At 42.5% G+C, this 27219-nt stretch overlaps 1 protein-coding gene across 3 annotated transcripts in view; it reads left to right on the forward strand.

Annotated features, from left to right (window-relative positions):
* The window catches only part of PTEN (phosphatase and tensin homolog), a 61940-nt gene that overhangs the window by 27057 nt on the left and 7664 nt on the right, over positions 1-27219 (forward strand). The window contains exons 2-7 of one of the 3 annotated variants that reach the window (XM_056530062.1): positions 2512-2596; positions 11428-11472; positions 14580-14623; positions 15535-15770; positions 17128-17269; positions 25028-25194. In XM_056530062.1, coding sequence (XP_056386037.1) covers positions 2512-2596; positions 11428-11472; positions 14580-14623; positions 15535-15770; positions 17128-17269; positions 25028-25194 — 719 coding nt within the window. Of the gene's footprint in view, positions 1-2511; positions 2597-6647; positions 6670-8362; positions 8524-11427; positions 11473-14579; positions 14624-15534; positions 15771-17127; positions 17270-25027; positions 25195-27219 lie in introns of those variants that run through there. The other 2 variants (XM_056530065.1, XM_056530063.1) reach the window with 2 other exon arrangements.

A 27219-nucleotide genomic window follows, 5' to 3' on the forward strand; every position in this document is an offset into this window, starting at 1 on the left:
ATTTTTAGACTGGCCCGCTTCTCATGTCTACTGCTGCCTGGATAATTGTTGTGGAATGTCCTAGTAAGAAGGGGCTGCAAATGAGAACGGAAAGGGTTTCCCATAAGTGGTCAACACGAATATTTAAGCCCTTTTCTTTTCTCTTTGTCTACTTGTTCAAAGTCTATTTGAAAACGTGTATTTATGGCCTTCATTACGTGCCTGGAATAGGACTGTTGTAGTGGGCAAGTTTTATGTACATTGAATCGGTGCTCCACACTGGACGCTCATCTAAAAGCCAATATGGAGAGTGACTGGACTGGTGGACTTACATGGGCAGTCCATTGTCTCCATATGGCAATGCTACAAGTGACTAAAATGTGCTGGACAGGATAGGTTTGCTTTTGGTGACCCTAGAATTAAAGGAGATATGCAGTGGAAAGCTGTTGTCCCCCTGTGCCCTGGCTGCAAAACTTTAAAAAAAAATTCTCTCCTTCCTCTGTTCCCCCGTTGCTCAGGTATCAGCGTCCTGTTCCTCTGCTGCACTGTCATGTAAGGAGCCGGCCCGAGCTAACAGAGGTGGCAGCAGAGAGAACGGTCTCAGACTGGAAATAACTACACACCTTCCTCCGGAGCATACAGCAGCAAAGTACTGGAAGGGTTAAGATTTTTAAATAGAAGTAATTTAAAAATCTGTATATATTTTTTTTTCGGTGCACAGACCTGTCATGTTTGAAAATTAGTCCTGTTAAACAAATGGGATTCTACAGCAGAATTCTACCAGAAGAAAGTGGATTTATCCTTCTGGAGAAATCCGGATGGTGGAAGTTACAGTGTAAAACTATGCAGTGAAATCCTATTGCAATCAATAGTAGGCTCGCCTTCTGACGCGATTTCCATAGTGTGAATAAGCCCTAAAGGTTGGGCCACATGCTGTAAATTGTCCTGCCACAACTTAGTAATGGATTTCACCCCATATCGGTGTCAAATAGGCAGCACAATCTGTATTTTTAGTTTATTGATGTAATATATTACTTTCTGAAAGTATTTAGAGAACGGTTTGTTAGCTTCCCTATGTGTAGGGGCACCTTAACCCCTTAACCCCTTAACGACGCAGGACGTAAATGTACATCCTGGTGATCGCAGCCAGGGACCCGCCGGTAATGGTGAACTCCCACGGATGTCCGCCATTAACCCCTCCGATGCTGTGATCAATACCGATCACGGCATCTGCAGCATCACGGTCACTTAACAGGATGATCGGATCACCCGCAGCGCTGCCGCGGCGATCCGATCATCCTGCACGGCAGACGGAGGTTCCCTCACCTGCCTTCGCTGTCTTCCGCTCTGCCTTCTCGCAGACCAGAACAGAAGATCACGGATAACCCTGATCAGTGCTATGTCCTATACATAGCACTGAACAGGATTAGCAATCGAGTGATTGCTTTAAATAGTCCCCTATGGGGACTATTAAAGTGTAAAAATAAAAGTTAAAAAATGTGAAAAACTCCCTCCCCAATAAAAACTTGTCCCATTTTCCCTATTTTACCCCCAAAAAGTGTAAAAAATAAATAAAATTTATATACAAATTTGGTATTGCCGCATGCGTAAAATATCTATTAAAATAAAATGTAAATGATCTTGTACGGTGAACGTAAAAAAAGTCCAAAATAGCTGCTTTTTTATAACATTTTATTCCAAAAATTTTTATAAAAAATGTCAAAAGTTTTCTGCAAGCAAATATGGTATTAATAAAAAGTACAGATCACGGCGCAAAAAACGAGCCCTCATACCACCACTTATATGGAAAAAAGAAAGTTATAGGCCTTCAAAATAGGGGGATTTTAAACATACTAATTTGGTTAAAAAGTTTGCGATTTTTATTTTTTTTTGTAAGCGCGACAGTAATAGAAAAGTGTATAATCATGGGTATCATTTTAATCGTATTGACCCAGAGATAATATATAATTTTTTTTTTTTTAATTCTTTCAATAATTATCAGCTGCTGAAGTTGAGTTGTTGTTGTTTTCTGTCTGGCCATAGTGCTCTCTGCTGAAATCTCTGTTGGTCTCGGGAACTGCACACAGTAGAAGAGGTTTGATATGGGGATTTGCTTCTGGGCGGTTCCAGAGACACGTGTCATCAGAGAGCACTTAGACAGAAAAGAACAACTCAACTTCAGCAGCTCATAAGTCCCGAAAGGATTAAGATTTTTTTTAATAGAAGTAATTTACAAATCTTTTTAACTTTCTGGAGCCAGTGTGGATGTATAAAAAAATGTTTTTTCCTGGATAACCCCTTTAACTTATTGGTCTATTTTCTCTAAGACTTGTAATTATTGGGCCGCTTATAAAGTGAAGACAGGTCCAGTCTTATGCCGTTTCTTCATCTCTGGACTGATGGTGTGAAGCAAGCGATTTGAGGTGAATAGCACCTGAAGGGGGTTTAGGGTCATTCACATTTACCTCTGATTGGATGTGTGTTTTAAATATACAATGCTCCTTTTTGGTTTCCTTAACATTGAATTCTCAGATATTTATCCTAACATAATTGCCATGGGCTTTCCAGCAGAAAGACTTGAAGGTGTATACAGAAACAATATAGATGATGTTGTAAGGTAAGTAGTAGTCCTGTGTAAGTTTTTTTTCTTTTTATTTCTAGATTGTTTAAGGTTGATGGATCCTTTGCCCTGCCTCCACTTAGCCCAGTGTTTCCCAACCAGTGTGCCTCCAGCTGTGGCAAAACTACAACTCCCAGCATGCCCGGACAGCCAAAGGCTGTCCGGGCATGCTGGGAGTTGTAGTTTTGCCACAGCTGGAGGCACACTGGTTGGGAAACACTGACTTAGCCATTAGTCTCTGGCCTAGAGCAGTGTTGTCACCCTCATTTTCACCTGTTGCAAAACTACAACACCCAGCGTGCCCTGACAGACTAAGGATCTTATGGGATTCTGGGAGTTGTAGTTTTGCAGCAGCTGGATAACCACAGGGTGTTCGGTAACGCTGCCCTGGTACATCTTGCCATGTTTCACATGCCTTTTTTTGTTTTTAGTCCCCGTGTGAGAGTACAATTTTTCTCCTGACCATCCGAATGGCTGCGAGTGAACTAGATGTGACCCAGATTGCATTGTCTAAACGGCTTCCTTCATTTTCTAACAGGATGTGTAGCTACACAAAGGCACCAAAATGCCATCCATGGTAAATCGCGTCATTAGACTGGTGGTTCCTGTGCGCCTTTGTTCTGCTCGAAATCAAATCAGGTCTCGTATAAGGCAGGAGGTCACTATTGTAAATCTGTGGTCATGTATACAGCAGCCGGCTTTATATGAAAGCTTTATATATCCGGGTTGTTCAGCCCTCTGTTTGAAAGCTGGAAGCTTTTCAGATTGTGTTAATTTTTTTTTTTTTTTTTGGGGGGGATTTGTGGATTTTCTCACCTCCTTTTAAAGGAAATCTGTCATCAGAATCACCCGCACTAAAGCGGTTACACAGGCTTGTAGTGCGGGTGATCCTGATTAAAACGCTCCTTACCTGGTTAAAAATGGTTCAGTGGTTCTCCAGATATCTATATTTTTGGTTTTCTGTTATTTCCTGGCTTGGGACTCAGTGGGAGGTGTTATCATCTGGGACTCGGCCACACGTCATTCTAGCTGGGCGGAGCTGCCCCCGGCTCATGAATATTCATGAACTTATCCTCGCGGCCCACCCCACCAGACCTAGAAAAAGGAGTTAGACTACGAGGATAAGTTCATGAATATTCATGAGCCGGGCGGCAGCTCCGCCCAGCTAGAATGACGTGTGGCCGAGTCCCAGATGATAACGCCTCCCACTGAGTCCCAAGCCAGGGAATAACAGAAAACTAAAAATATAGATATCTGAAGAAGAGCTGAACCATTTTTAACCAGGTAAGGAGCGTTTTAATCAGGATCACCCGCACTACAAGCCTGTGTAACAGGTTTAGTGCGGGTGATTCTGATGACAGATTTCCTTTAAAGGATTGTCAAAATGGGGATGGAAAACTTGGTACCTCCAACCTAAAATAGACTCCTTAGAGCATTGCTTCACAACCAGGGTGCCTCCAGCTGTTGCAAAACATCTCCCAGCATGCCTGGCCGTTTGCGGTCTGGGCATGCTGGGAGTTGTAGTTCTGTAAATGCTGGAGGCACAGCCTTAGAGAAGGAGACAGTTCAGCTTTGCATGCCTGGTCTCCATTGGAGACTGAAATGGCTTCAAAAAGATGTTTTGGAGTTGGTGCACAAAAATAAACAGTGTCCTAGTGACAAGTTAGAAGATACGCAGGACAGGAGGTTTACTAGGGTGACCATTCATTCTACAGTTATACATTATACAGTTCCCGTATACTTTTTCAATTTGAAAACCGTATGCATGGACTCTCCACTGAAAACGCCCGGTACCCAAAACCGTAGCCTACCATAGTTTTTGGTCTGCGCAAAAAACTTTTGAGTGTTATTTTTTTTTTTTTTTTAAGGGCTGGTTCACACTACGTTTTTAGGGTGCTGGATCCGGTTGGGAGGAGCGAAAACCGGGTGCTCCCGTATTCCATCCGGATCTGGCCCAAACCCCATTCATTTCAACGGGCTGACCAGAGTCCAATGCTGACTCCGGTCCGCTCATTTTTGCCCAGTATATGGTTTTCTGACAGGACCTAAAACCGTGGTATACCACGGTTTTCGGTCCAGTTGCAGAATTGTATATGGGGCAAAAATGAGCCGACCGGAGTAAACGTTGGACTCCGGTCGGCTCATTGAAAAGCATTCCATACGGGCCGGGTGCTGTTGGGATACAGGAGTACCCGGTTTTCGCTCTGCCCACCTGCTCCCCTTAATCAAAAACCTGATGCAGGAACTGTATTGCAAAAAGCGTGGTGTGACTGCAGCCCTAAGACGGTTGGTACAGATGCCTTGCAGATGCTGACTCCATGATTTGGCCCTCAGAATAGTTTCATAGAGGATGTAGCCTTATCAATGACCTTGGCAGCAAGTCATATTCCAGTGTTCCATTGATAGGCTTCATGGTAAAGGTACCTACTTTTGGTTTATTAAGAAGGGTTCACTAGGCAGCTGCATTCATTTTGGGTTGTGACCTGCATGATGTGTCCTGAAGGGATGCCTGCTTTGTCTTCAGGCCGTGTGTGTGTGGGGTTTCGGGTTGCATGATCACCTCTGTTACCAGTTTTACCATCACCTAAGGTCAATAGTCATTCAATGTAGAGTTGGTTGTTGCCAGGAGGGTTTGTTGTCAACTATCTTTTACTATTGATTGATGTTATAATTATATGTAACTGCTGTCCCGAGCAGCCGATGTAGTTAAGAGGGCCCCCGGTGTACGTGATATTTTGATGACTATGATGAGTCCCCCATTGTCAGGAGATGCAGGATCGTGTGTGTGCTGGGCCCCCTCTTCACTTAACAGGCTGCGGTGGGCACATAGGATACCACTGGACAACCAGGGAACGAATTGTCCCCCTCGCTGACCATGGGTGAGAGACAGGGAGGAATGTATAAACCAGTGTTTCCCAACCAGGGTGCCTCCAGCTGTTGCAAAACTACAACTCCCAGCATTTGTAGTTTTGCAACAGCTGGAGGCACCTTGGTTGGGAAACACTGGTATAGACCTTCAGTACAGATCCCTCATTTACTTGCTACATGATTTTACTTAAAATGATGGTCTACTCCACTGTTATCCAACTAATCGATTAAAAAAAATAAAAAAATAAATCATCCAGCTAATCAGTTATAAAATGTAATCATTTGTTGCTGCCCTAGTTGCATTACTGTTTGTCTTCTCTTGCTCTCAATGTATGTAAGGCGCTGGGTTCACGCTACGTTTTAAGGAAAATGGGAACGTATACGGCGGGGGTGGGGGGAGGAAGCGAAAACTGGGCGCTCCCGTATCTCAGCTGTATCTGGCCCGTATGTAATGCATTTCAATGAGCCGATAGGACTGAAGCGCTGACTCCGGCCGGCTCATTTTTGCCCCATATACAGTTCTCTAACCGGACCCAAAATCGTGGTAGAGCGCCCGGTTTTCGCTCCCTACAGCCGTATACGGTCCCATATTGCTAAAAACGTAGTGTGAACCCAGCCTCAACTAGGAGCTGCCTTTTATGAAGCGTTAATGCTTGTCCTGGAGCCTTCAAGGTGATGAGACGGAACGGTAGCGGTGATGGGCACAGTATTGTCTAGACAGAAGCGGGGGAGTGCCACAACATATTTCAGCATACCTTCCCTCTGTCTAATGGGGAGGAAGTGAAGACCTTTTTTAAGTCTTGTGAAATTAACCCATTACTTGTCATGGAAAATGATTGCACTTGATTCAAAAGCCAAGACTAAGTGGTATTTGGCATTGGGTAAAAGGAATACTCCATTGACCTCGTGAGGGACCTTTGTTTCAGAGGGTTTGTTTTCTCAACGTTTGTGCCTTTCCTTTTGCCCTGTAGGGCCCCAGAGGAGTAGAGCAGGGATCCACCCCTAGAGCCTGCATGCTATGTGTCCTCATACTTACACTGCCTACAATTATGTCTCCTCATCTTTCAGACTTAACGGTATTTAGCTTTGGCCACAAGCCAGGCCGTGCAATGACAAATAAAGGTGTAACAGCATTTGGTTACCAGTTACACAGGGAGCACCCGTACAGCTCCTCGTGCATTGTATAGAAAGTATGAGGAAGTGTAAGGACAAGTTATACTGCTAAAACGTCACTTCATTCTCCTGGGGAAAGAAAAGTTTCAGCATAGACTTTTTTTTATGTGATTTTTACCACACATGGTCAGCCTTTCCTTATCTTATACCAATAATCCTGATCTGGTGTGGTGGGTGGTCTTGATTTCTACCCAGTTAGGTATTGAGCTGTGCAAGGGAACGGACTATTGGTAAAAAAAAATCTGAAACTTAGTCTCCAGACCCTTGTGATGTAGCATATGCTTCCTGGTGAAGCAATGAGGGCCCAGAAAATCCTGTTTCGGCAGACTGCACTGTCATGGAGCCAAACAGGAAGTTAAAAACAGATGCAGTGAAGAGAGCTGGAGTGGAAAAATGCATATTGATTTGGAGATCAAAGACCCCTCACCCATTTCTTGAGATCATTAAAATTTTAAGTACAACGGGGGAGATTTATCAAAACCTGTGCAGAGGAAGAGTGGTGCAGTTGCCCATAGCAACCAATCAGATTGCTTCTTTCATTTTCCACAGGCCTCTTTAGAGGCCTGTGGAAAATGAAAGAAGCAATCTGATTGGTTGCTATGGGCAACTGCACCACTCTTCCTCTGCACAGGTTTTGATAAATCTCCCCCAATGAATGTATTTGGTGTGTATTTAGTGGGAAATCTTCACTACTAGTTGTATGTGTAACCCATTAGTAAGCAGCTGTGATGGGACGCTGCTCGAACCCTTCAGTCAGGGCAAGGGTCTGTAAAAGGTTAAGCTAGGATTCCATTCCCGTGTATATACTTTTTGGGGCTTTAGCTGTCTCAGGTGCATTCTTCCCCTTCTTCCACTTTCCCATTAGTTATTTGCCTTTAGTAAGCCCCACCGGCACTGTAACCCTGTGTATTCGGTTTAGTGTGGGTGAACTAGCTACCAGTTTCCCTTTAACCTCGTCATGAGGTCAGTGTCAGAAAATATTTTTTTCCACAGGCTTTCATTTGGCAATATGTTAGTATAGTTATAGGATGAAAAATTCAGTATGAGTGCATTTACACCATGTTTTGGCTACAGAAGCTGGAGAATTAAAATGGCTGCTTCCATATCTCTACCGGACTCTCCCTGTGACCCATTCACTTCAATGAGCTGGATGGAATCAGCTAGGGACTCTGGTCAGCACATATTTTAACCTTATCAGTTTTGTACCATATACGGTCCAAAAATGAGCCAACTGGAGTCACTAGCTGACTCTGTCTGGCTCATTTAAGTGAATGGGGCATGGCGCGGGCATATGGCAGTGGCCGATGTACTGGGGGCCCCTGTGCTACCTCTGCACTTCCTATAGTTACCCCCTGTGCTCAGTTCCTACTGCTCAATAACAAGAAGCCTGCTGAATAGGCAAAATTTTTTTATTTAACAGGCTCCTTTTAAATTGGCACTATCCTTAAAACAAATTTTTGCTATTGCACTCCTTAAAGGAGAACTCCAGACCATAAAAATTGTCCCCCATAGTGCCGGCAGTAAAAAAAAATCAAGATGTACATACCTTCCTCCGCTCCCCCAGGGCCTCCAGTAACCGTCTCCGGTCTCCGCCGCAATCCACTTCCTGGTTGCCGGTGGTCGGATGAATCAGCCAATCACCAGCTGCAGCGCAGTCTGACTCGGCCGACGTTAGGCTGAGCGGCAGTGTGATGTTTGGTGCTAGTGTAGTGAAGAATTTTGTGTCCTGAAGCGTTTTCACATTGCCGCTCAGCCTATCGCCGGTCGAGTCGGAATGCGCTGCGGCTGGTGATTGGCTGATTCATCCGACCACCGGCAACCAGGAAGTGGATTGCGGCAGAGACCGGAGACTGTTACTGGAGGCCCCAGGGGAGCGGAGGAAGGTATGTACATCTTTATTTTATTACTGCTGGCACTGTGGGGGACAATTTTTATGGTCTGGAGTTCTCCTTTAAGGTAATTAAAAAAAAAAAAAAACTTCTAATGTACTTTGATTAAAAAAAATATGACATTTTCTGTTTAAAAAAATTCGCCATTAGGTGTCTCCCTACTTGACCAGAGCACATTTTCCCCTATCTCTTGCAAAGACTTTGGACTCCTCCTGGCCTGGCAGAAATCCAAAATTGGGAAAGGCTGAGGGCTGTGTGTGCAGCCTTAGCCAATCATATCTCATCTCACACACCGAACTGCTCTGGGCTTTGTGTATCAGAGTGAGGGAGGAAGTTCTTCCCTGTATGGCTTCAGATGATGTCACGCCTGCTGGGGAACGCCCCTTCCCGGGTCTTTGAGACTGAGCAGAAAATACAGAGCAATATAAAGGTCGAAAACTAAAAAAATAATATAAATAAAGGCAGGTGGTGGTTTATCATGATGGGAGCAGTGAACTTGGGAGGATTATAACATTTATCAAGATAATGACAGGTACTCTTTTTTAAATAAGATTATCTTCAATCAGCAGACACTAGGGGGAGTTTACTGTATATTAGCACAGATTTATCAATCTGAAGAAAAACTGGAGCGATTTTGCCATTTTTATTTTTTAAATATATACCATAGCGTGATGTAAAAGCTGAGCTGTGATTAGTTGGTAGGGACAAATCACTAATTTTTGTGGAGTAGATTGATAAATCTAGATCATTGTCTTTGTGGGTTCAGCTGTATAAGAAATATATGGTTCTTTTTTCTAAATGCTCCCTAGTGGGAGTTTTCATGGAAATATATTAAGAAATGTGTGGCCTTTTTTAAATTTTTTTTTTTTTTTGTAAAGATCTGCTTTGAATGATGATCTTTCACTTTAAAGGGAGCCAATCATCAGATATTACCCTATATAACGCTTGGCAAAGATGTTATATAGGGCAAAATCTTTATCCTCGCCATCTCTGAGGTGCATTCCTGCCCCCAGGGATGGGGAGGATGTAAACTTATAAACTAGTCCCCGTAAGTAATTGCCTCCTTTTACTTTGGCAGGTAGCAACGCCCCCTCGGCTTGATTGACAGGCCACATCAATCAAGCCAAGAGGATGTTGCTGCCAGTTGAAGTAACAGACTAGGTAAGAGGAGCTCCCTGCCCAGGGGACTACTTACGGGGCCAACAAGGACTAGTTGATAAGTTCATATCCTCACCATCCCTGGGGGCAGGAGCGTAAGATAAAGATTTTACCCTATAGAACGCTTTGGCAAGTGTATATAGGGAAAAATCTGATTGGTTCCCTTTAGGGGTACATTCACACAACTGTGTGTTTAGTTGTGTGAACTCTACAGCAGATTTGCCACCCACTGACTTCCATAGGTAGCAAATACACAACTAAAATTGTACCAAATGTGCAGGTTCTACACTCCATGGGACAGGTGCATACGGTTATCTCTTGCCTCTGATGTCCTGTGCACTGTGCATAGCACACCCCTGTTTACTGTACGAGAAGCGTACTCCCATTGTTTTCATGACAGTAGACCCTGCTCTGAATTGGTGCATCTCCTGAGCTGGGACACTTAAGTAGTGATGCTGTGCATCGCCACTTAACTCCTTACACTCCATGGAGCGAGTGCTGTGCACCCACTCATTGGGGGAGATTTCTCAAGACCTGTCCAGAGAAAAAGTTGCTGAGTTGCCCATAGCAGCCAATCGGCTTCTTTCCTTTTTGAAAAAGGCCTCTGAAAAATAAAAGAAGCAATCTGGTTTCTATGCACCTTCCCTCTGGAATCGGTTTTTGATAAATCTCCCCCATCGAGTTTAGAGGCTGCACGTTTGAGAACATATTGGCGATCTGTTGAAGCCATTTTGGCTTTGTTTGAAATGCGTTTTATTTTTTTGCACTGTCTTTTAAGCTAGGTTAAATAGAAACTCTGAAAAAATGCACATAATGCATTAATAGCAAGTAGAATCATAAGCATTTAGCTACCAATGTTCACACTAGTACCCTCCTACATTACCTGTCCTTATGTATAACACCAACATTTTTATCTTGTATGTTTTTATTTGAATGCATGTATGATACAACAAAATATGTCAATTTTATATCTGTATACTGCCTAGTGCTTTGTCTACTATAGTGCATTTCGATGTTGTGCATTTGTATTGACTAAATTGTAGGAGCCTAGGGTTAAAGTAAGGGTGCGTTCACACGGCCGTCTGTCCCCGTTACCCCCCCCCCCCTCCCCGTTTAGGTTCTGTTGTTGCTGCTTAGAAACTGATTACAACATTACGAACAGTTGTAAAATAATCCTATTGATGTCAATGGGATGATTTTTTTTTTTTTTTTTTTTTACAGTCCTTACACATCCATTTGCACCCATCTGCAGTCATTTATTTAATTTTTTAATATATTTTTTTTAACGGGAGGAAAGACAGTATTTTTTTTCTCCCATCAAGAAAACGGAAGAAAAAACGGATGCAGTAAATTTAACATTGACGTTTATGGAAAACGGATGAGCTTTTCATGTAATCTGTTTGCATACTGTTTTTTCAATCCTTTTTTTGGATCCGTTTTTACTCCTGAGCATGCTCGGAACTAAAAAAAAAAATTTTGTGTGTACAAGAACGGATCCAAATGGATAACATCCCTTTGCATCCGTTATTGTCCCTTTTTTATTTTTGACGGGAGAACGGGACGGGTCTAGACGGCCGTGTGAACGGAGCCTAAATCATAACCTAAAAAGTGTTCACATGTAGCAATGCAAAAGAGTGTACAAAAATGTTTTAAAATAGTCTCAGTCTGAGACACAGTTTAAAGAAGTGATATTTGATAGAATTTTCTGCTGCTTACAATCATGTTATAATTTTTTTAAAGGTTTTTGGACTCCAAGCATAAAAACCATTACAAGATCTACAATCTGTAAGTATATAATGGCGTAGCCTCCCTTTTTCTCATAGCGTTCTGGTAGAAAGTGGCTGCCTTGTCATTTCTGCAGTCCGAGTGGATGAGTATTGTTTTACAGACTTGCATGCCTGAAACAATTAGTTGGAGGGGCCTAATGGAGAGTTGTGTGGCGGTGGTGGAGTGATGAGGTTAGATGGAATTTTGGCAGGCATTCATGTTACATGATCTACTTTTAAATAACTTGGATGTTCGCCCATTCCATGGCCTGTGACCACGTGTTGAATTGGGAATAAAATATATAGACAGTGCATTTTCAGCTTGCAGACTCGGGAAGCATTCTTAGTCATACGGATGATCCACCACTGCTTTAGCTGGGAATGAAGTTCCTGCATAGTGTCTATTTGGCATATCCTGTATCTTAGGGTGGTAAATACAGATTCTAGCTGTCTAGACCGGTGTTTCCCAACCAGGGTGCCTCCAGCTGTTGCAAAACTACAACTCCCAGCATGCCCAGACAGCCGTTGGCTGTCTGGGCATGCTGGGAGTTGTAGTTTTGCAACAGCTGCAGGCATCCTGGTTGGGAAACACTGGTCTAGTAGAACAATCATTTCACACAAATTTGATCTTGCATTGTGGTGTATATGCCTTCTGTCAAAGCTGGTCTGCTTGATAGCATTTAAACCAGTGTTTTCCAACCAGGAGGGTACCTTAAAGGAGTAGTCCAGTGGTGATTCAGTGGTTTACAACTTATCCCCTATCTTAAGGATAGGGGATAAGTTTGAGATCGCGGGGGGTCCGACAGCTGGGGCCCCCCGCGATCTCCTGTACGGAGCCCCGACAGCCCGCGGGAAGGGGGCGTGTCGACCTCCGCACGAAGCGGCGGCCGACACGCCCCCTCAATACAACTCTATGGCAGAGCCGAAGCGCTGCCTTCGGCAATCTCCGGCTCTGCCATTGAGATGTATTGAGGGGGCGTGTCGGCCGCCGCCTCGTGCGGGGGTCGACACCCGCTATCTCGGCGGAGAGCCGGGGCCCCGTACAGAGAGATCGCAGGGGGCCCCAGCGGTCGGACCCCCGCGATCTCAAACTTATCCCCTATCCTTAGGATAGGGGATAAGTTTTTCACCACTGGACTACCCCTTTAAGTTAAACTACAACCCTCAGACAGCCTTTGGCCGTAGGCACGCTGGTTTAGAGGAATGTCTCTTATATTTAATAGTTTAGTCTGTAGAAGAGATTGGTTGTTTTCAATTAACAAACCTTTTTTAAACTTTATTGGAGAAATTATATTTATGGCCATACTACAGTAGGGATCTGTGCACTTGTGTAATTATGGCATAAATGTGTGTATATTTCTGATATTCTGCCTTATTTTGAACTTCAGGTTTACCATAGAGCTCTCATTAAATGTCTATCCCCTATCCTGCAGATTTTTAATTTTTTTTTCCTTTTGTAGTTCACTTGTTTGCTTTGCTGTATAGACTGGAACAAAATGAGCAGAGTCCTCTCATCATCATTAGAGCGCAAGATAAATAAGTCTCATCCTACAAAATAAAAAAAAACTATCCCCTATCTGCCCAGGCCCCTGCAATCTTTTGTAAGTAGCCTCGGCTCTCTTATAGAGAGATTTGGAGGGGGCGTGGCGGCCCCTGGTTTGGGCGAGGGTCCTGACACACCACTTCCGGGAGAGCAGGGGGCCCCAGCGGTCGGACCCTTCGTGACTTAAAATTTATCCTCTATCCTGCAGATACGACTTCTCATTTAAAGGGGTGCTCCCATGGAAACTTTTTTTTTTTTTCTTTAAATCAACTGGTGCCAGAAAGTTAAACAAATTTATAAATCACTTCTATTAAAATCTTTAATCCTTCCAGTGCTTTTTAGGGGCTGTATACTAAAGAAATCCAAAAAAGAAATGCATTTCCTCTGATGTCATGACCACAGTGCTCTCTGCTGACCTCTGCTGTCCATTTTAGGAACTGTCCAGAGTAGGAGAAAATCCCCATAGCAAACATATGCTGCTCTGGACAGTTCCTAAAATGGACAGCAGAGGTCAGCAGAGAGCACTGTGGTCATGACATCAGAGGAAATGCATTTCTTTTTTGGATTTCTCTTTAGTATACAGCCCCTAAAAAGTACTGGAAGGATTAAGATTTTTTTTTAAAAGAAGTGATTTACAAATCTGTAACTTTTACAAATCTGCACCAGTTGATTTGAGAAAAAAAAAATTTCCACGGGAGTACCCCTTTAACTTGCGCTGATGATGGATGACTCATTTTGGCCCAGTCTATAGAGCAGTGTTTCCCAACTAGTGTGCCTCCAGCTGTTGTAAAACTACAACTCACAGCATGCCCGGACAGCCTTCGGCTGTCCGTGCATGCTGGGAGCTATAGTTTTGCAACAGCTGGAGGCACCCTGGTTGGGAAACATTGCTATACATCAAAGCAAACAAGTAAACTACAAGAAAATAAAATCGAAACTGTCAGCCTATTCTGTGCTCTGGCAGCCAGCACGAAAACTCTAAACTGTATTTTCATGGTTTTTGTTTGTGAATAGCCAACAAAAATGTATATAAAAAAACAACCCTCAATCTTTTTCGCAATGGGCTTAGTTTTGCACTTATAGTTTTAGATGCCCCCTATTCTATGAGGCTTTGCTCTTTAGCCATGCCTCATCTTGAGGTGTTCGGACACCAATATAAGACATTATCTACCAATTGGCAGACGTGTCATTCATTGTCCATTTTCCGAAGCCGTCAGTCTGGAGCGTTTTGTCCTCTTCAGGAGCCGAGCCAATAATGACATCACCGGGCTTTTGCACACTGAGAGCCGTCCAAGATCAATGCCTGAGGTCTTAATTGCATATCTCTTTAAATAATGCAGAATAATGTGCTGGACGAGAGCATGCCTCAGATGGGAATTAGTAACAAAAGGAGGTCTAATTCTTTCTAAGTAGATTTAGTTTGATCTACAGATTGACAGTCCTTGGTGAAATGGAGCCTTATTTAATTTTGATGACTGTATGTTGGTATTGGTCGAGATGGTTCTGTCCGCTGCATGGTCATTGTAACTGACATGTTGAAATGGAAATGTCCCGGGTCTAACCTATGTCTGCTTAACTTGTAGATGTGCTGAAAGACATTATGACACCAACAAATTTAGCTGCAGAGGTAAGTCACGATATACAAATAGTCCTTGGGATTTATGAATGGTGTTTTCTATATCTGATCTGGTAGAATAGAGGGCTATTGGTGCCACTAGAAAATGAGGATTAACTGTCCCGATAATCATTTTCTTTAAAGGGGTACTCCGCTGGAAAACATTTATTTTTTTTTTTTTGTAAATCAACTGGTGCCAGAAAGTTAAACAGATTTGTAAATTACTTCTATTTAAAAAATATTAATCCTTCCAGTACTTATCAGCAGTTAAATGGTCCACAGGAATTTCTTTTTTATTTATTTATTTTTTTTTTTATTTCCTTTCTGTCTGATCAGTGCTCTCTGCTGACACCTCTGTTCATTTTAGGAGCTGTCCAGAGTAGATGTAAATCCCCATAGCAAACTTCTCCTGCTCTAGACAGTTCCTGATATGGACAGAGGTGTCCTCAAAGAGCACTGTGGTCAGAACAGAAAGGAAACTCAAAAAGAAAAGAACTTCCTGTGGCTCATACAGCAGCTAAGTACTGGAAGGATTAAGATTATTTTTTAATAGAAGTACATTACAATTCTGTTTAACTTTCTGGCACCAGTTGATTTAAAAAAGTGTTTCCAGTGGAGTACCCCTTTAAATAGGAGGGAGTATGAATAGTCTTATTTTATGGATATGTCCACACATGAAACTAACATGTATTTGCGCAGCAGGGTGGCATTATAGTTTCTGCTGCGGATATGTAGGGCTACTTGTTAGCATTTCCGTCTACAATAAATGACATGCTACTTCATGGAAGTTTTTCTTTTTCGGATAAAAGCATGCATGAAGTTTCTGTAGTGTTCAAGTGGGGTTGCAGGAACCTGATTATATCTGATCACGTTGCGGATCTCTGCACAGAAGCTAAATGTTCATGTGCCTGCTCTCTCTGCAGTTGCACAGTACCCTTTTGAAGACCACAATCCTCCACAGTTAGAACTAATCAAACCTTTTTGTGAAGATCTTGACCAATGGCTAAGTGAAAACGACAATGTAGCAGCAATCCACTGTAAAGCTGGCAAAGGACGTACAGGAGTAATGATCTGTGCTTATTTGCTACATCGAGGAAAGTTTCTCAAGGCACAAGAAGCATTAGATTTTTATGGAGAAGTGCGGACCCGAGACAAAAAGGTGAGTGATCTAAGACACTGATTCATATTAGAACATCTATTAAATGCCTTCATAAAGATGGGAAAGTTTCAGGGGGTCATGTGGCCCTGTTTTCATGACAAATTGCATTCATTATATTCTGTGTAAAGTTGACTGACTAAAGTAATGTGCTAGAAAGAACTTAAAGCGGTGTTCCGGGAAAAAAAATTATCAACTGGCTCCAGAAAGTTAAAAAGATTTGTAAATTACTTCTATTAAAAAAATCTTAATCCTTCCAGTAGTTATCAGCTGCTGAAGTTGAGTTGTTATCTTTCTGATAACAGTGCTCTCTGCTGACACCTCTGCTTGTCTCAGGAACTGTCCGAAGCATTAGAGGTTTGCCATGGGGATTTTCTCCAACTCTGGACAGTTCCTGAGACAAGCAGGTGTCGGCAGATAACACTGTTGTCAGACAGAAAGGAACAACTCAACTTCAGCAGCTGATAACTATTGTAAGCTCATCTCTAGTCCATATGTTTAAAATGATACCCTACTTATATAGGTTTGATTTTGTCGTACTTCTGGAAGAAATCATAACTACATGCAGGAAAATGTATACGTTTAAAATGGTCATATTCTGACTCCTAACTTTTTATTTTTCTGCGTGTGGAGTGGTATGAGGGATAATTTTTTGCGCTGTGATCTGAAGTTTTTAGCGGTACCATTTTTGTATTGATTGGACTTGATTAATTTTTTCATGATATAAAAAGTGACCAAAAATATGCTATTTTGGACTTTGGAATTTTTTTGCATGTACGCCATTGACCGTGCAGTTTAATTAACAATATATTTTAATAATTCAGACATTTCCGCACGCTGCGATACATGTTTTTGGTTAAATGGGAAAGGGTTAAATGACCTTTTTTTTCACTTTTTTTTTTGCAATGTGTTAGCTCCCATAGAGGACAATAACCCTGCACACACTGATCTTTTACTTTGATCCTTGTTATCCCATATCCCAAATTGGGACGCCACGATTTTGCTGCAGCTGTCCCAAACAGCCCACTGAGCTAACCGGCACTGATTAACTTTCACTTTAGATGCGGCGATCAACTTTAAATGCATCGTCTAAAGGGTTAATAGCATGCGGCACCGCGATCAGTGCCGCGTGCTATTAGCCACCTTTCCTGGCCATTGCTAGGTGTCGGACGCGACCCGCTTTGACGCGGGACTACGCCGTAGCCCTGCATTATAGAAATGAGAGTTCTCGGGGCGCACCGGTACGTCCTGGGTCGTCAAGAGGTTAATGGCATAATCACTTCATTACCCATACTGCATATGAAAACGATTGCTTTGCTCAGATTAAAATTGTGGTAAAATTGTTCTTCTGTATATTTAGGGTGTGACAATTCCCAGCCAAAGGCGCTATGTATATTACTACAGCTACTTGTTAAAAAATAATTTGGATTACCGACCAGTGGCACTTCTGTTTCACAAGATGATGTTCGAAACTATTCCAATGTTCAGTGGAGGAACTTGCAGTAAGTATGACCTGTTTATCTTGTTGTTTTTTTTTTTTTTTCTCTGTTGCTTCAATGAGACTTCCATTGTCAAATAGTGAACATTCTTGTCATATTTTTCTTGCAATGTGACTGTGGTTCCTCGCAGGAAGTGGACGCTTATTTCATTCACCATAGTAATATACGAGCAAAGCAATTTTGACTTTGACATTTGTCAGCAATTGCTGGAAGGGCATAAGATTTCCGAACCTAAAATATCTGTTGCTTCCAATATAGGTATTACACTAACTGTTCAGTTGCTTACATTATTAAAAGTGCTCTGTCTGGTGACCAGTGTGGTACAGTTAGGGTAAGTTCACACTGCGGAATCTCCGCAAGCTGAGATTCAATCTGGCCTCCGGTGGTAGAACTGTGCGGCACTTCGCTATCGCCATTGACTGCTATGCAGTGCTTCTGCAAAGAATGAACATGTTATTTCTTTGCGCAGAACAATTTCAGCATCTGAATTGTCCACCGCTGAAATTCCTCAGTGTTAACCGGTCTTGCGGAAGACCCATCACGCTGATGCTAATGTTCACTACACGTAATTCCACTCATGGAATCCTGTCGGAATTACGTAGTGTGAACATGAAGTAAGAATCTGGGGCTCAAGGTCTCGGATATTCAGGAAAATGTTTTATTTCGGTAATAAAATTTAAACAGTGATATGTACCATATAAAATAGTTTAAAACATAACTGGGGGCACACGACTGGAGCCCATCTCTCCACGCTGCGACTAATTGGAGACGGCCGAGTCTCCCGCAGCTTACCTCTTGCTATAGAGAGCCGGTGGGGAGTATAAAGACCAGTGCGTCCTTGAACCAGTAAGGTAAGCAGTTACAATACCACTCGATGACTAGAAGTCCCAGCATGCCTTTGCTGTTATAATTCAGTTACTGCTTATCTCAGCACACTGAAACTGGTGACTCAGAATATGTCTGACACAAACTTGCTGCAAAGCATACTACTTACCAACGTAGTATATCAGCTGATACAGCGATTCAATACTAAAAGAGCGATCTTCCTTGTTACTAGAAACTGTAGCTAACCATAAGGAATAGCTTTTTAGACACTACGTGTTTCCATTGTGGGAGTGATTTTATTCAATATATGGTGATCCTGAACATTTTATATGCACTTTTATTTATTTAATGTATGTACTGATTTATTTTACAATTCTTTCTGACTTTAGTGGCACACAAGGGCGCTGTGTGCCACCAGTTACGTTTTAAACTATTTTATATGGTACATACCAGTTTAAATTTTATTACGGAAATAAAATTATTTTCCTGAATATCCGAGACCTCGAGCCTCAGGTTCTTCATAATCTGCATTTTTCTCAGATGCTGTGGGTATAGGTGTCAGCTGGGCATCTCAGGTCTATTTGGTGTTTAGTGTGACGAGCCTTTCCAATTTTGCACTTAGTAGTGTGAACATACCCTTAAAGGGAACCGGTCATGACGTTTCTGCCTGCAACAATGGTGAGAATATTATGTTAGAATGTCTCCCCTGTCGGCCTCATAAGTAGCCCTCTGGGTGGAGAGCTATACTCGCCTAGTCCTGTCATCTCCGACTGTAATCACATCCCTCTCACAGTGGTTGACAGCCCTCATCACCGCTCTGCTCCCCAAGTAGACGGAGCAGAGTAATGACTCAGGCCATGCACAGGCTGTCAATGGTGTGATCACAGCGGAAAAAGATGGGACCAGGTGAGTGTTGCTCCCAGCCCAGGAGCATACTTACGGGGCCAGCAGGGGAGACTTTCTAACTTTATATCTCCACCATGCCTGCGGGCAGTAACGTCTCCCAGGGATAGCGAAGATTTTACCATATAGAACAAGTTGCCACACGTTATATATGGTAAAAAATGATGGCAGGTTCCTTATAACTTCTCTGATGACACATTGTGCATTTATCGCCTGTGCAAGATTCAAAATGTTATGTTCCAAAGTATGACATGTCGTCAGTGAATTGCTTTCTCATCAGGGTTGTATCTTGCAAAGTCTGGGACAAGTGTGCTTGGTCCCTTTTTTTCTTTTCTCTTTGCTGCATATATCGTCTGGTGTCCCTGTGAACACTTCCTGTTATTTATCGGATGTCTTGCCAAAAGTTTTTACAAGTGACAAAACTTTTAAGTGTGGTTATATTTACCCAGTCAGAACCATTATCTAGTTTATAATCCTTAGTGCAGGACTTTATTTGAAAAATTCTGTGGTGGAGACATTTCTGTGGCACTTATTTGTGGACCCTTGTGCAAGCTGGTGCATGCAGAGCCTTTATACTACTGTGTGGAATCTGATAAAACTGCTTTCTTTTAGGCCCCTTTCACACTACAAAATTCTCCGTTTTTAAACATCCGTATGAAGTTCCGTCTGAAAAACAGCTGAAAAATGGCAGTAACAAAATCCTATACGTCCGTTAGAAAATCCCATTATAGTCTATAGGATTTTTTTAATATCAGTTTTAATCCGTTATTGATAACGGCCGTTATTTTGTGACGAAAGAAATAGTGCATGAACTATTTCTTCCGTTACTATCTTCCGTCACAAAATAACATCCCTTATCAATAACGGATTAAAACGGATGTTAGAAAATCCCATAGACTATAATGGGATTTTCTAACGGACGTATAGGATTTTGTTACTGCCGTTTTCAGCTGTTTTTCAGACGGGACTTCATACGGATGTTTAAAAACTGAGAATTTTGTAGTGTGAAAGGGGCCTTAGCTCCTTAACCACAACATACTCTATTTATGACAACTGCAGCAATATATGCACATACATATAACACATACAGCCCCCCACCCTGCGCCTCACATTGGTTTTGTGGTGTGATATTAGAATGGCTGTCACACACTTTTGCACGTATTTTTATTTTTTTTTGCACTATTTAGTGTTTGGGAAGTTAAACTCTGAGAAAATGTTAAAGATGTCTGTCCAAAAGTGGTAAAAATAAAAACTTAAATGATAGGTGCAGAAAATTACAAAAACCATCACTCCCTGTGCTAGTTTCCTCTAAGCTATTGGATGAGCTTTCTTCAGCGGGCTGAGCAGGTCACATAGTTAGAGAAGCAGTGAATATAGATAAAGGTGGCATGTGTGCCTCAGCCAATCAGGGACACACTGAAGTGCTCTTGGCTGGCTGAGAAGGGAGTGTGATGGTAACAAGTGAAATGTCAGAACCCGGCAAACTGGTGCCAGACAGTCATGTGTGCTAAGAACTATGGGACTTCCTGCCTGGAGGAAAAGCTGAGAAAAACTTGGTGTCTAGCAAAGATTACATTGCAAAGTTATCATTTTAACATTGCAGCTGTATAAAGGTCATGTCATTTGGCTGGGGTTCTGCCTTAATGCATGTGTAAGATTGGATGTGCAGCTCCTATATGTTTCTTTCTTGGCATTGCAATGCTCTGAATTGTGGAATAAGTGAAAGCTGTAGATTCCTAGGAATCACAGTATTAATAAGCCCCTTTCAGGCTTTTATTTTTTTATTTTTTTTTTTTTTTGTGTGTAGTTAAAGGCTACAGACCCTGTTTGCACTGGTGTCCCATTTTTGCACATCATTATGGTTTTTGTGTCTTTGTACTGTGGGTTCACCACCTCCACCCTTCCTGTTCTGAATATTTGAGGCATTTTGGTTTTGTGCACCTGAACAGTGTGACCTAACCGAGCCCTGAGCTCCGTTCCCAAGTTTCATTCTGATCTTTTAGTATATAATGGAGACCTTGCTACATTAGAAATAACACATTGGCCCTCATTTACTAAGTGTCTGGTTTATCTCTGAGTGTTTCTTCATTTACTCTGTATTTTTCTCCCTGATTTACTAATGTGTCGCCTGGTAAATTGTATACATGTCCCCCGCACAGCGCTATCATATGCCCCGCACAGCACAATCATAAGCTCCCGGTAGCGCTATCAATGACAAGCATTTTATTAGCAGAGCATCTCTCCGGGAAGCCGCTGCCCGATGCTCTGCTAATGCTCCGCTTGTGAATGATAGCGCTTCAGAGGCATATGTGTATAGAAGCGAAGTGGGGACCAGATATAGTGTTATCTGGTCCCCACTTCGCTTCTATACACAATCCTCCTGAGTACAACACCACAGCTGTCCCATCCCCGGTGTTAAAATACCTGTTCCCGGGGTCCGCGATCCCTCTGGCTCCGGCGCTGTGCACTGCGATGCTCAATGACGAGTGATGTCGCCGTCAGTGCGCACAGTGACAGCGCTGTCACTGACGAGCAGAGCGTTAGCAGAGCATCGTGCAGCGGCTTCCCGGAAAGATGCTCTGCTAATAAAATGCTTGTCAATGATAGCGCTACCGGGAGCTATTGATTGCGCTGTGCGGGGCATATGATTGCGCTGTGCGGGGGGCATATATAACATGCGCTGTGCGGGGCATATATAACATGCGCTGCGGGGGGCAAGAAATATAGAAGCTGTGGGGACCTATACATTCCCCCCCCATGCCGCCCGCTCCCCTCCTTAATAACGTTTGATTGGATCGAGACCCGATGCGATCAACCCCTTTACTACTACCCCCAACATGGAACAGACCCTGGTCCATGATGGGGGTAGGATTTAGTCAGTTTTGAGTCATTTCCCGACAGCTCAGAGCTGTCGGGTTTTGGTGAAGAAAAATTCACTGGTTTTCCTGTGAGTTTTTCATCATACTCCGAGTGGTTTTTTTTTTTTTTGTCGGGAACACGCCCCTTTTTGTGATAACCACGCCCATTTTAACGGGTTTAACATACACTCGGAGTGATATATTTTGTCGGGTTGTGCGACCAAATTTGTGTCGCATGGGCTATGCAACACCAATTTGGTCGCACAACCCGACAAAAAGTCGAGTTGACATTAGGCAATGAGGGCTATTATATATAAACTTGTGATAGGTGGAATATTGGATTATTCAATAGGTTCTGTTGTACTGTTACCTGCGATCCACCCACGGTCCCATGTTCAGGCTATGTTGGCATCATGCCTGTATTATGTAAAGCCATGTTTAGACCTAATGGTCATGGTGCCAATTTCCCTAAACAAAAGCAAAAAGCTTATTTGGTGGTGGCGTTAAAATGTTCACTCACCTATAATGGTTCACATATAACCCCCCTCAGAATATTGTCTCTGTTTATTACCCACTTAAGGGTAACTGTTTATCTTGGGTTTATGCACATCGTCCCACACATAGAAAGTGTTTTTCTATTGTGAAAGTTGCAGAAGTTAACCTTTGTAATCCTGTGCAACGCTTATAGGTAGTGGTATATAGTGATATATTGTGGCAGATTAGGTAGTGGTATATAGTGATATATTGTGGCAGATTAGGTAGTGGTATATAGTGATATCAATTGTAGAAGTAGCAGAAATAAGTGGCACTCACCCCAAGGATGACTTTTGAAATACAGGAACAGGATTTTATTCCAGGTAGCAGCGTACAGGTAACAGAGTCTTCAAGGGGGGAGGACAAAGACCGTAGCCACGGTCAGAAGCGGGGGCACACCACTGAGGCATGACGTGAAACTAGTTGTTGCTCAGTGGTGTGCCCCCGCTTCTGACCGTGGCTACGGTCTTTGTCCTCCCCGCTTGAAGACTCTCTGTTCCCTGTACGCTGCTACCTGGAATAAAATCCTGTTCCTGTATTTCAAAAGTCATTCTTGGGGTGAGTGCCACTTATTTCTGCTACTTCTACAATTGGTTGCCCTTAGCTTGCATTTTATAGTGAGCACCCCCGGCTACAAGAGTCTTGATAGCAGCGGTCCATTCATTACAGGTGTGGTCTCCTCCCGTATATGCTGTTGTTGGCAGTACTGCAGTGCCTGGTGAATGTCTTCTTTCTTTATATATTGTATATAGTGATATATTGTGGCAGATTAGGTAGTGGTATATAGTGATCTATTGTGGCAGATTAGGTAGTGATATTAGGTAGTGGTATATAGTGATATATATTGTGGCAGATTAGGTAGTGATATTAGGTAGTGGTATATAGTGATATATATTGTGGCAGATTAGGTAGTGGTATATAGTGATATATTGTGGCAGATTAGGTAGTGATATTAGGTAGAGGTATATAGTGATATATTGTGGCAGATTAGGTAGTGATATTAGGTAGAGGTATATAGTGATATATTGTGGCTGATTAGGTAGTGGTATATAGTGATATATTGTGGCAGATTAGGTAGTGATATTAGGTAGTGGTATATAGGGATATATATTGTGGCAGATTAGGTAGTGGTATATAGTGATATATTGTGGCAGATTAGGTAGTGATATTAGGTAGTGGTATATAGTGATATATATTGTGGCAGATTAGGTAGTGGTATATAGTGATATATTGTGGTATATAGTGACATATTGTGGCAGATTAGGTAGTGATATTAGGTAGTGGTATATTGTGACAGATTAGGTAGTGGTATATAGTGATATATTGTGGCAGATTAGGTAGTGATATTAGGTAGTGGTATATTGTGGCAGATTAGGTAGTGGTATATAGTGATATATTGTGGCAGATTAGGTAGTGATATTAGGTAGTGGTATATTGTGACAGATTTGTTAGACTACAAACGCAGTAATCTTTACCAGCATAAACCAATATATTATATTATCTAGCTCATTGTTTCCTAACAAGGGTGCTTCCAGCTGTTGCAAAACTACAACTCCAAGCATGTCCGGACAGCCTTTGTCTGTCCGGTCATGATGGGAGTTGTAGTGTTGCAACAGCTGGGGGCACCCTGGTTGGCAAACACTGATCTAAGGGTTTAATCCCTAAAGGACATATGATGAACATGTACATTGCTGCCGGATCCTTGGCACACGAATGTACATGTATGTTGCATACGGCCTTGAGTCTATAAAGCAAGTGCAGGAGCTGCTTTTGCTGCATAGGCAGTGAGTGACGACTGCTATCAGCAGCCGCCACTCAGTAAATGACCGACATCACCGATCACATTGATGTGTCCTTAATCTCTTAAATACCATGCCATAACAAAACCATGCATGTTTTTTTTTTTTTTTTTTTTTTTTTTAAAGCACAGTTCCACTTTTTGGTGTCTTATTTTGCTGCATATTTTCTGCAGCTGATTTTTCTACCCATTGACTTCACAGGGTAGAAAAATACACATAAGCAATATACGAAACGTGTGACCCTACCCTTAATCTCCAAACCAAGGGTCCAGCAACATTCAGGTCAGTTCTATGCCCCCACAGTTCTGATTTGTAGAGCGGAGGAAGTTGTGTTTGGAGTCTGTACACTCTATATAAGCCTGTGCACTGCTTGCTTTATATTCCAAGAAGACTGAGCGTAGCTGATATGATGCTGAAACAAAGGGGCACAGTGCTCTGCTTTGCATTTCTACCACTTCACTTTAGCTATTGGTGCAGTGTCAGTACTTGCACCCCAAATTTTGGTTAAACGTGTCACTGTTTAAAGCGATATTATTATTTACATAAACTTTTGAAATGTCATCCAAACATGTCCAAAGTTTTGATCGCACTGGGTCTCAATCCATAGACTATAAATGAGTACATGAGCTATAACTTTGAATCACAGTGGGTCATGGGACTAAAGACCCAGTGTGATCTAAACTCTTGACATGTCTGGACAATGTGATGGACAGTAACCCTTTTAAATGCTGTGCTCATGAAGTAAATGGTTTAAGATGCTTTGTTGCTTTTTATAGCAATCATAAGATGTGATTATTTCCCTAAATTTTCCTTTTTTTACATTTATACTGTTCCTTCCGTAGATCCCCAATTTGTCATCTACCAACTGAAGGTTAAGATATTTACATCCTCCACAGGACCTACAAGACGTGAGGAGAAGTACATGTATTTTGATTTCCCGCAGGCTCTTCCTGTTTGTGGGGACATAAAGGTTGAGTTTTTCCACAAACAGAACAAGATGATGAAGAAGGTTTGTGAATTTGTTTTACTTTTGTTTATCTGGTTCAACAATGCCTACTGTAAAACCACTTTCCCCATCAACCTATGCCTACACTGTGAGTATGTACAGTGTATGGAATGCATAGGCAACAGAAAAGACACACAGGCGGTAATAAGGTCACCGAAGATGATAAAAATACCAATTAGCAATAGAGCCGCTCACCTAGGTGGGTTGCGGTGTAGCCACAACTCCATAAATAGCGCATCAATCCCTCTTCGGGGAGAAGTGAAATGATATACTGGATACCATGCAGCAGCGAGTCACTTCCAATTACGCCTAACGGTTTGACAGTGGGGTCGTTATAGTGTGCCAGAAAAAACTTAAAAAATGAGCACGCCCCCCAAAAAGAGAATTTTATTTTGGGTCAATAAAACCTAATTGCCTTTTGGAAAACTACTGGTTTACTGTTGCGCTCCTTGAGACACCATTTTTTAGTTTTTTTTTCTGGCACGCTCCACAGTGTAAGAGTATGAGGCTTAGAAGCAATGCTCATTCTACATTATATTAAAAAAAATAAAATAAACCTCTTCACACCTCCAGTACCTCCTAAGGTACTACGGGAGTGCTGGAGGTAAGTAGAATTTTTAAATTTTTTCTGTAGAATGGGAATTCTTCTAACACCCCCCCCCCCCCCCCCACATGGCTTACCCCCTTTTTTAACTTTTTCTCCGTACTCTTTGAGCCCTTTTTATAAACTGTTACCAGGAAGATGGGAAATACAAAAAATGCAATTGGTCTGCACTGTACTCTTGAAATGCATTTTCCTTTTAAAGAGAACCTATCACAGAGCAGCACACTGCAAAGAGCTTAAGAGTGTCAGCAAGGGGGATAGGATCTTTTACGACAGGGGTTCTCAACCAGTGGTACGCGTACCCCTAGGGGTACGCCATGGGTTGTGCGGGGGTACGGCAATTTGCCAGCCAATCCTGGAATTGCATTGGCCAGTATTTGACAGCGCAGAGTGGGGATTGGACGACATGGCAGCTCACTATATTGTGCCGTGGCCACTTTACGTGAGCTGCAGTTGCTGCTAGTCTTGACGTTCCTGACGTTGCGCGGAGATGCCGGCACAGCGCAGAAGGATCTCATCCGTCAGTGCGACTCCTGCAGAATGGAATAGACACAGGCCTGGTAAGCATGTTATACTAAGTGTATTACTGCAGTATGGGAGGGAGGATGTTATTGTACGTATCTCATATTGGCTCAGGGAGATCGGATTGGGGGGGGGGGGGAGAAAAAATGGCAAAAGGGATCAGAGGGATGGAGAATTGCACAAGGGGATTAAGTATCACATTATAAAGTAAGCACACATCTTTATGAAATTAGGTACTTTTATTACTTTGTCCACGGGTACCCCTCATGTGTAAGTTCCGCGCAAATGGTACCCGTGGCCATACTTTAACCCTTTGGGAGTACAGTTGTGAAAAAGGTTGAGAAGCACTGTTTTACGACAGCATGTCATTAGCACATAGTGAGGAAGCAAAGTGTCTAATACACAGGAAACTGGGAAATTTATGTTGTAGTGTACTCTGCAGTGTAATCTTAAGTATGTCGAGAGGTTAAGAAAGGTCCCCTTTTAGTAAATACTACGTGCTAGAAATGTATGACTAAATATCCAACTGAGTGTTCTCATTTGGGAGAGTCCCTACACAGATGAGACTATCCAATCAAAGCTGTAAGCGTCAGATATTCTAGGGAGACGCCCCGAGCTGGTAACATTGAGGGAGACTTTTTTTTACATCCCCCCCCCCCTTTAAGAATTTTTATTCCTCCAGGTGACTTTACTGTGTGATCTTTAATCCCATGTTCAGTCTATTTAAGTACCGTATTTTTCGCCCTATAGGAGGCACCAGTGTATAAGACGCACCCAATTTATAGGTGCAAAATCTAAAAACATAAAGATTCTGAACCCAACAGTGGTCTTCAACCTGCCGACCTCCAGATGTTGCAAAACTACAACTCCCAGCATGCCCGGACAGCCGTTGGCTGTCCGGG

Source organism: Hyla sarda, chromosome 7 (assembly GCF_029499605.1).
Source record: "Hyla sarda isolate aHylSar1 chromosome 7, aHylSar1.hap1, whole genome shotgun sequence".
Taxonomy (NCBI): Eukaryota; Metazoa; Chordata; class Amphibia; order Anura; family Hylidae; genus Hyla; species Hyla sarda.